Genomic DNA, 9,918 nt, shown 5'->3' with positions numbered 1-9,918 from the left:
GTTATTTTTGAAAGTTTTAGGATTTGATTGCACATTCGTAATAAGTTTTAGGACTTGATTGCACTTGCTGAAAGTTTTAAGACTTGATTGCACTTTCACGATAAGTTTTAGAACTTGATCGCATTTTTTGAAAGTTTTAGGATTCAATTGCACTTTCCTGATAAATTTTAGGACTTATAGAGTACTTATTTTTTAGGGAAAAAACCACCAACTTTGCTTACATACGTAACACATTTAGAACTTTTTTGTGTGGCAAAACCCGACTTTCTTTTTGTGACACATTTACCAATGTATTTAGTCCATGGGCATTTTCGTCTTTTCTGCTTTTTCTTTTTTTTTTTTTTTTTTTCCTTCCGTGAAGGAGGGCCTCGCCGGCGTCGGCCTCCCGCCGGATCCGTGAGGGGCCTCGCCCAGGCGAGCGAGGGCCGCCGGCGCCGGCGGCGAGGGCCGCCTCGCGCCGGCGAGGGCCCCTCGCCGGGCGAGCGAGGGCCGCCCTCGCCGTCTGGCGAGGTCGACCCTCGCCGGCGTCGGGCGAGGTCGACCTCGCCGGCCTCGGCGAGGTCCGCCCTCGCTGGGCGAGCGAGGCGGCCCTCGCCGTCTGGCGAGGTCGACCTCGCCGGCGTCCGAGCGAGGGCGGCCCTCGCCGGATCCGGCGCGGGAGGCCTCGCCCGACTCGGCGAGGTCGACCCTCGCCGACGCCGGCGAGGTCGACCTCGCAGTCAGCCGAGGGCGGCCTCGCTCGCCCTGTGCGAGGCGAACCTCGCCGGCAGCCGGTGAGGGCCGCCCTCGCCGGATGCAGCGAGGAGCCGCCCTCGCTCGACGCCGGCGAGGGCCCCTCGCCGGATCCGCCAAGGGCGAAGCCGGCGAGGCCCCCTCGCGAAAGGAAAAAAAAGAAAAAGCGAAAAATGCCCGTGGACTAAATACATTGGGGTAAATGTGTCATGGCAAAGGATCGGCTTCATGCAAAAAAATGTCGATAAATATATGTCATGAATGTGAAGTTTTGGATTTTGGTGGTTTTTCTATTTTATCTCATTCCTTTTTATTATATACATACGTGTGCAGTGCACGCGGGAATCGAATCCCAAACCCAATACTTTTCGGCTCCACCCTCTTGTCCGTTTGCCGACATGCCGGCTGTTGGCGGTGGTCTCCACTCTCCACCAATTCGCCACCTCCATATGTGCGCATCGAACTTCGAAGTACACCGTAGCCGCCACTTCTCTGTCTCTCTCTCTGTAGAATCTTCAAGCGATCTTTTTGACTCCACCATCGTCGTCGTTATATATTCCCCTTCGCTCTGCACCATCGGAAGCTCGCAACTTTCTCCTTCCACACCTCTCTAGACAGAGCCACGGCTCCCCACTCTCTCTCTCTCTCTCTACTGTGTGGGTTTTGCTTTCTTCATAGGCTTCTCTGTCTCTGGGTTCCTGTAGCTACTCCATTGGGAGAGACATGCAAGGCGCGCACGATCACGCGGCGGCCGACGGCGACGGCAGCGGCGGCGGCGGCGATGATCAGAGCCGGGTGCTGGACATATATCCGCTGAGCAGCTACTACTTCGGGTCCAAGGACGCCCTTGCTTTCAAGGAGGAGACCTTGGCCGATCGTGTCCAGAGGATGAAATCCCAGTGACGTCTCTCTTTCTCTCCCTCTCTCCCCGTCTCTCTGCTTTTGGGTGCCGCGCCTCTTGTATTCGTGGTGTTTGTACCTGTTTGTTGCTCGATCGAAGTGGGTCGTGTCGCTGATCTTGATTCTTCGCTGTTTCTGTCGTGGTTTTGTTCAGTTACGCGGCTCATGGGTTGAGGAATTGCGTGGAAGCCGTCATTGTGGTTGGTGTTTTTTTCTGTCTTCTTCTCCTTCTTTGAGCAGCTGACTAGACTCTACGAGTTACTCTTGCCTTTTTGCCTGCTATGGCATACTATAAGTCCCATGAACATGGGTATGGTTGCATTTGTATGTCGACTCCTTTGGTGAATTCAAATTGCAGGAATGATGATAATCTTGTGTATCGATATGTTTTTCCACTGCTTAGTGCTCAATGCTTACTTAGTGATCTACATTAACTCTGGAAGGCGAATTGCTGGATTGCTGTCCAGGGGATGCTTGTATGTTAGCCAAACAACTAATTGAAGTTCAATTACTATGGTTTTTATTCGCATTTGGAGGAAACTGCAAACCAGAGTTGATGTTGTAAATTTGATAGAGTATTCTGCAGTGTTGGGTTGTGATCCGTGAAGGCAAAATGCATTTCTGAAAGGGAGCAACTAATGCCTTTTGTTCTCATTTGATGATATTCTGCCTTGAAATGATATGAAGAGACAATCAGCAACTTCTTAAGAATTTTTATGGGGATTATCTTGAACGTGTTCGTTATGTTAATTTCATATATCTATGTTTGCATTCATTACCTGGATGAGTAATGCTAGGAATACTAAGAAGGTAGACAAAATTTGGTGGATATATGTCATTTAATGCAATCGCTCTATGATCTACCTGTATTATCGCATTTCATGCCATTTTACATCTTTCCTTTGAAAGGCCGATGGATTATAACACATTCTAAGGATCCTGATGTTTCTAAAATAGGTTGAATTATTCAGACATCCTCATCTGTTGCTGTTGCAAGTAAGAAATTCCACTTTTAAGCTGCCAGGAGGTCGATTAAGGCCTGGTGAATCAGGTAATTTGGCAATTCTCCATGATACCCCGGGGAAGAAGAAAATGAAGAGTGATCATCTTTTTTCAAATGGGTAAATGTAGTTAGTCACCCTTGTCTTTTCAGATGTCGAAGGGCTGCAACGCAAGCTGACCAGCAAGCTTTCTGCTGATGGAGCTGGTGATGAGACTCAGTGGGAGGTGGATAATATTTTTAATTTTTGTATCATGGAGCTGCAGATTTTCATTATTTCTCGTGCTGTATAGTTACAATTTACCTTTTGTTCCAAATGGTAGGTTGGAGAATGCCTTGGGATGTGGTGGAGGCCTGACTTTGAAACTTTGCTCTATCCTTACTTGCCACCTAATATTAAAAAGCCCAAGGTTGTTTCTATCAATGAGACTGCTCACTTGAAATTGAGATTGATTAAGTTTCTAATTCATCGTTGCCCGGTTTCCAGGAGTGCACAAAACTCTTTCTTGTGAAGTTACCTGTAAGTCGGAAGTTCATTGTTCCAAAAAACCTGAAATTGCTCGCTGTACCAATTTGTCAAATTCATGAAAATCTCAAGGTACGGCATTTCTTTATCAAGATGGATCGACTGTTATAGATGCATGCATCTCCGTAGCGAATTATCTAGGTGCCTCCCGATTCTTATGCGACATGATGAAATTCCGTTGCCAATGATATGTGAAGATCTTTTCTTCTTGTGAGATGAGAGATCTCGGAAATCATAACTAAAGAAACATTTCTTACGTGAAGAGGGTAAATTTTAGGAATACTACATATATTCTACTTCAAATGCGGAGAAATCCTGAAGTTTGAACACAGAAACTTACCTTCCCTAATAAGACCTACAAATTCTAGCTTGGCTTAAGAGACGATTTCCCTAGTTTACATGAGCCTTGTGGGTCACCCCACAACCAGAGTTTGTAATTTTGGTTTTGCTGAGTGAATTCGGCTGGTTTGTGTCTCCTGGATATCCAGCCATGGTTCTTACTTGGGTGACCAGATCAACGAACCATCTGGGTTTAGCCTAGCAATTTCGATCAACTAATTTTGTTACAACTCAGACCACCGTGGATCTGGATTGAATCCGAATGACCCATATACTTGATGGTTCCTGTGCCCCCCGGACCACATATGTCGGGAGTCACCAATAAGGGGATAGGAGAGGATTGTGTCAGGCAAGGGCTCCAGTTTGTCCTGTGAACTTGGTGATTACTATGCCCTGACGCTGTGAACTTATTATTAAAAGAAAAAGAATCCCTATGTCCTTAGTCACCTAAAGTTAAATTTATGATTTTGAAGTGTTTATCTTGTAGGTTACCCTAATTTCTTGCCCCTACAAGTTGCTGCATGTTACAATTTCATTTGGTTCAATCTCTGTTTGTGCAGACATATGGGCCGATTATAGCAGGAGTTCCACAGCTGCTATCGAAATTCTCCTTCAACATAATCGATTCCTGAACTGATTGGGGTAGTGTCTGCCGGCAGCAGGAGGGCCTACGATCCGTCTACTACTGAACATACTTGTAGATATTATAAGTTTTGATTTGGCAGGGAGGGATGTATTTATCGTGTTATTAACGTCAGAAAGGGTGTTCGTCATTTGACTTATGGTTTTTCCTTTGTTGGATTCAGTTTGTAAATGCCAAAGCTCTGCAACTCTCTGGTTTATGTTGCTCTTCATAGTAACTCCTTTGGACACAATTATAGTTTTAAATCAACTGTCTGATTTCTCATGTATAGAGTTGTGTTTCTTAGTTCGCTTTTTTGTAGTTTGGGCGTTTTGTTTATGGTATTTACAGTTTTTATGCGGACGCGGAGTAGAAGTCCAAATATCTTCAACACCGCCCAGAGAGTCGCTAAAGAAAGAGGCGAAGTTCGAATATGTCAATACATTCAGTTGAATGTAAAACTTCAGCAAATGAGTCTTAGACCAATTAGGATATATCTCATTCTAACATCGAACCTTTTATTTAACATCTTCAAACCTGCGCCTCTCAACAGTTCTTAGCCAAGAAATTCGCAAATATTTTCATCCCCCTGTTACGTCGATTATATCCGTGTACTTTGGCTAGTCCTTGCGGTAAATTTGGCTAGTAACACTTTGTCAATGTCCGTCCTACTCTCCATACTCATGGCAAATTGGTAACTAAAACATCATGAAGAAAGCCACTGCAGTTTATAGATACCATGAAGAAAGCTTGACATTTACACTTTATCGGTAGGTAACTCACACGAATTATCCGCATAGGCATCATATCTCGATCTTGGAATCTGGAAATAGTATTATGATAGACCCAAAGAAGCCGCAGCCAAATGAAGAAGAGATTTCAAATCTGAAGGCTATGGAGGTTAATCGGTGGGTTTCCACCTTCATTCAGTTGGCACCAGGGGTTTGTCTCCATAACACGAATCGGAAAGCCGATGTGACACAAATGCATGGGCCACTCGGTTCAACCGAATTACCTGCTGTTACTATACGATATAAAGGGCGTACAGCTACGTATTCACAGTTTCTGGCTGTCGGGTCTCGGGTACAATCTTTTTCTTAAACTTTCTCTGAGCTTTCAAGTCGATTACTATTACAGAGATGTTGTCACTGCTTCCCCTTTGAAGAGCAAGCTTTGAAAGATAATCAGCAGCCGCTTGTGCCGCCGGGTCGATTCCCTCGCCCCTTACTGCAGGAAGGTGGTCGCCGTTCTTCTTGTGCCAAAGGAGGATTCTCCTCCGTGCCATGTCACATGCCTCCTCATTGGTCACAACGTCCCAGAGACCATCGCTGGCTAGAATGAGGCACTCGTCTTCTTTTGCACGAGGAAAGAACACCACTTCCGGATCAGGGATGATTGAGGGCTTCAAGTATCTATCACCTGAGGATGACAAAGAAAAAGGTCAGCAAGATGGTGGGAAGTTATCGGCCAGTTACATGAACAACTGTTAAGCAAGAGTCCTGGAGAACAACGATTAAACAAAGTGGCGTGACAGAATGAAGTGTCCTGGCAGATTACATCTATGATTGTTCACACAAGTACCCCAAATGTTCAAAACCCTACACTTTCTATCAGAGATGTTTGGCAGTCTATCTGTGCATTCTTTGAACACTGATTTACTCCAAATTTTTGGAATAGTCCCCGATCAACTGTTTATAATATGCAATAAGAAATATAAAGTGGTGCAGAAAACAGTTTGTAAAAGCATGGGTCTAGGGCCGCAGGCGCTTCCGGGGGATACTGAAGCTCCCTGTTCTAATTAGCTATTCAATTTTCACACCGACTGAAGACTAAGGGAGATAAACCCTCTATTTGCGCTTCAATCTCTAGAAGAAGTTGCAAACATACAAGTCCAAGGATTGCCACCCTCGAGGTAGATAAGGCCTGTACTATGGAGAGGCGGAAAATAGGATCATGGACTCAAAAAACCTACCTATTGCCCTTGACATTGCAAGAACGCCACAAACCCGGAATCCATCCCACTGAATAACTCTGCCGCCAGCAGCTTCTATCCGTGCACACTCATCTTCTCTATTTGGCTGAAGAAATAAATTCAGAGGCCATACAGAGAATAAGTGCACACAGAAATGGCTAGAGTTCATCGGAATACCAAAAGATGAAAGGAAAAAAAGATAAAAACACAACTCCAGCAACATGACTTACTTTATGATCTACCGACAGTGGCATGGTCTCTTTTCCGCGATAGAGAACTGCCCTTGAATCACCACAATTCGCAATTATAATGTGTGTCGAACAAACTAAGCCAATCACGGCAGTAGAACCTACTGTTTCAGGGGCCATAGATTCTATGAGAGAAGGGTCGCTTCCATTCGTGGCTCTGAAAACACCACCGACCTCGTCATCAACCTTTAGAAAGCAACTGGAGAGAGCATTCTCCAACTGCGCCTTTCCATTACTCCAGCTACTTCCATTACAGAAGCCACTTTTTGCAACTTCCATCTCCTCAGCCAGAGCTAAATGTATCCTTTCCCGGCAGTAACTAGCAACCTATACCGATAAAGCCCTAATTAGTACTACGATTATAGTTTTATAAGCCATTTGTGCATTCTCATGCTTATCAAATGAAACTGAAGTCTGAAGATTTAAAAAGCACTATCTGGTTTTTACCTGGCTACCCCCGTGTCCATCATAGACACCAAAGAAATGAGCTGTTAAATCTTTGCCATGTTGATTTCTAAGATCCAAATTTTGTCCGCTGGCCAGCATCAGATAAGGAATTTTCAAAAGCTGAGGTACCACCGCAACAGCATCTTCCATCTCTGGTCTTGTTCCACAGATAGATGTCACTCCCCATAGCGGGACATAATCCACTTCGAAGACACTCCGGCTTGCAGTTCTCTGTAATTCTTGCCGAGGCTCAAGCTCACCCAAATTATTCACGTTGGAAATGCTCCTAAGTGTTGTGTCACCGACATCCGTGACAGTCATTGATTTTTTATCAAAACTTGCTTTCACAGGTACAAACTCTTCATGACAAGCACTAGTGGTGTCACTAGCAACCGTATATGAACAAGAATAATTGATAAATTGGCCGCAAGCATATGGAGTGTGCACTTTCCCATCTTCCGGTGGCAGCTTAATTTCATTCCCCATTGTCTTCCAAAAAATATTACCTCCTCTAGACTCATCTTCATCAGCTGACACTGTCAGAACACTAAAGTTGCCCGATTTACAGCCAGAACTCAAATCTTGGGCAGCTGTGTAATCAGATATAGAAGGTGACAACACCCCCGGATGGTCTGACAACAAACCAGCAGAGCTTGCAATAAGCTTGAGTCCAGTAATCTCAATTTGGGTTTGTAGTGCAGATTCATCACCGGTCATATTATTCAGCCTAAACGGCACAGTTAGTGTAGAAGATATCTCCTCCATTTATTACCTCTATTGTATGGCACAGCTTTGATTGCTTCAACCCTCCAGAAAAACCTAAAGCATTACTTTGCCTCTTTTCACTAGGGCTAATCTCTGAACCACCTTTTAGAGAATCACCTAAGTTGAGAGACATAAATTATGATGAGAGAAACACACAGAAGTCAGAAAATAGAAAACGAAGTACTGAGAAGTGAGAAGCAAAATGAAATCAAACCGCAATCTGATTTTAAATCCATATACGAAACTGAAAGCACATGGCCGAAAAAGTTATATCAGACCTCCTTCACACAGGAATCTTCGCATAACCATGAGAAAGAGAGGACCAAAAGCTTCTATGTCTTAACTCAAATTATTACTTTCCGTTTCATCCATGAGCAATATATGGGAATCTAACTGCTTAGTTTCAAGAAAATGCGCTAACAGAGAGAGAGAGAGATGCCAAATGGGTTCATCGTGAACATTTCGGAATTGCCACTTAACACAAACTTAACAGAGGATGGGTTCCCTTAATCTGAGGCTATCTATTTCACCTCTAAAGTCTTGGGTCTCTCTCTCCCTCCCTCCCTCTCTTCTTCCTGTTTTGGCTCGGATTGCGTGGATCTCATCTTAACCCCATCTAGACACTCTCAGATGAATCAGCACAGACAAAGAACAGACATCAAATCACCCCAAAAAAAACACCTTCTTGATTGATTGGCATATCAAGAATCAACGACATAACCGCCTAAAGGTACAATCTTTCAAGACCCTTTGAACTACACCCAAGAACAGCCAGATAAAGAATGCTCAAGATGAATAGCTAAGCTCAGAGAGAGAGAGAGAGAGAGAGAGAGATTTGGGAAGTTGCTTACCCTCTCAAAAGCACTGAAGCGGCGTGTGGAGAACAGGAGGAGGAGGGAGGCGTTGGCAAGAAGAAGAAGAAGAACCTATTGAAAAGAAACTGCATCGCAGCAGAGCACAGAGACTTTTAAATGGAAGAAGACGAACACGTGTCCCCCCCCATCAAGAAAGAAGCGCATTATTCCAAATTTCATTTTAGATCAAGCCCACCAATCACACGACAACAGGAGTCAGGACATTACCGTCCAAACCAAACCCAATTCCACGAGAAAAGAAAAACGCTGTTTTTTTACGGCGACGAGATAGACTTTCGCGCATCTCAACTAATCTACCTTCCGTAAATTCCATTACAACATCTTTGATGCGTACGGAATTTTACTTCATGCCCACGTACACGTACTCAACGAAGAAACCAAGATCACAAAGTACAAATGAAACGCCAAAATTTGGAGGATGACACGGCGTTCACACTGCCTCTGGACGGAACCTCAATCGCTGGGAAAAGTCAGAGAGAGTAAAGAAACGATTTTTAGACCCAAATTTTCTAATGGAATCCCTTCCCTTGGTTCGGTGGGTACCCCTGCAAAATCAAGATTGATTGGACGATGGCATCATTATCAATTCCAGACGATCCACACGAGAGAGGGAGAAGAGATGGGGCTGTGGGAGGGGTGGACAGGTGTCGCACGAATTGGTTTCGTCCACATCAATCCCTTAAGTCCTTTTCTAATCTCGCCTATGCAGAAAAAGAGGATACCTAGGAGACCGACCAAGTACACACACACCAAAAGTTGGCACCACGAGCTTGGAAATTCTAAAGTTTGCGTATCGTGTCAAACTAGATGATGAAACACGTAGCTTTATTTGCCATATGAGAAAATCCCAAAAGGTGTTCATATCTGTAGGAGAATCTGACATTTTGATCGGTCTATGTTGGTGGTTAAAACTAATTTTTCCACGATTGATGGAAATGGGATTGCAAATGCGTATGTGCTCATTTTTGTTTGTTGTGTACTTTGGCAGAGATATATTGGGTGTTTGAATAAGCCCAACAGTCAAGGTATAAGTCCCATTTGTATAAAAAATTTAATGTGATCTTGCTACGTGATTTGGTAAATAAAATTCGGCGCGCGAGAAAATTTGAAAATACTCGACATCGGTCTTTCTATTTTTCTCGATTAAAATATCCACTTCTCGAGAAGTTTTCTTATGAGGAAAAGCAATGAAACATTACCTCCCTAAAGTGCAATATTTATTTTTTTGGCAATGATATTGTTTTTCAGAGCATCTGGCGAGTCACTTATCTCACTGTGACGAGACAATCATCTGGACTTGAGACCCCTAGACATGGAAAGATGCCTTCTCTTATTTTGATCAATTTATGAGGTTTGCAGGTGTTCCATGCGATTTTAGATAGTCGGATTCTATGCCAGTGTGCTTAGGATATAGTAAAAGTCAACGGTGGTGTCAAAACTACTCAATCTCAGCAAATCCCTCGCTCCAAATTTCACATGGATTATAATATAG

General features: G+C 44.0%; 2 protein-coding genes across 2 annotated transcripts; one reads left to right on the top strand and one right to left on the bottom strand.

Annotated features, from left to right (window-relative positions):
• The first annotated feature begins 1,235 nt into the window (after positions 1–1,235).
• On the top strand, positions 1,236–4,408 carry LOC115684596 (pre-mRNA cleavage factor Im 25 kDa subunit 1). The gene is made up of 7 exons (XM_030609383.2): positions 1,236–1,631; positions 1,787–1,832; positions 2,590–2,683; positions 2,786–2,859; positions 2,956–3,042; positions 3,120–3,230; positions 4,058–4,408. The coding sequence occupies exons 1-7, from the start codon at positions 1,456–1,458 to the stop codon at positions 4,127–4,129; spliced, it is 660 nt and encodes a 219-aa protein (XP_030465243.2). The 5' UTR covers positions 1,236–1,455; the 3' UTR covers positions 4,130–4,408.
• A 523-nt stretch (positions 4,409–4,931) lies between these two features.
• Positions 4,932–8,562, bottom strand: LOC115684595 (protein phosphatase 2C 77-like). Its single transcript, XM_030609381.2, has 5 exons — positions 8,403–8,562; positions 6,787–7,668; positions 6,322–6,666; positions 6,092–6,197; positions 4,932–5,538 (listed from the first exon to the last, which is right to left on the bottom strand). Exons 2-5 carry the CDS (start codon positions 7,549–7,551, stop codon positions 5,168–5,170), a joined length of 1,587 nt encoding a protein of 528 aa, XP_030465241.2. The 5' UTR covers positions 7,552–7,668; positions 8,403–8,562; the 3' UTR covers positions 4,932–5,167.
• Positions 8,563–9,918: the final 1,356 nt, after the last annotated feature.

The sequence above is a fragment of the Syzygium oleosum genome, unplaced genomic scaffold, assembly GCF_021117445.2.
Source record: "Syzygium oleosum isolate NSW1041296 unplaced genomic scaffold, Sole_v2.1 Sole_v2.04, whole genome shotgun sequence".
In the NCBI taxonomy this organism is placed as follows: domain Eukaryota; kingdom Viridiplantae; phylum Streptophyta; class Magnoliopsida; order Myrtales; family Myrtaceae; genus Syzygium; species Syzygium oleosum.
The sequence above is the reverse complement of the archived record's forward strand: the minus strand, read 5'-3'. Positions and strand labels throughout refer to the sequence as shown.

Coding starts and splice junctions, on each gene's coding strand:
- LOC115684596 (XM_030609383.2), top strand. CDS start 1,456: ATGCAAGGCGCGCACGATCACGCGGCGGCCGACGGCGACGGCAGCGGC. Junction 2,684..2,785: donor ATTAAGGCCTGGTGAATCAG/GTAATTTGGCAA, acceptor TTGTCTTTTCAG/ATGTCGAAGGGCTGCAACGC. Junction 3,231..4,057: donor AAATTCATGAAAATCTCAAG/GTACGGCATTTC, acceptor CTGTTTGTGCAG/ACATATGGGCCGATTATAGC.
- LOC115684595 (XM_030609381.2), bottom strand. CDS start 7,551: ATGGAGGAGATATCTTCTACACTAACTGTGCCGTTTAGGCTGAATAAT. Junction 6,667..6,786: donor ATGGACACGGGGGTAGCCAG/GTAAAAACCAGA, acceptor TTATCGGTATAG/GTTGCTAGTTACTGCCGGGA. Junction 5,539..6,091: donor TGCAATGTCAAGGGCAATAG/GTAGGTTTTTTG, acceptor TGTCATCCTCAG/GTGATAGATACTTGAAGCCC.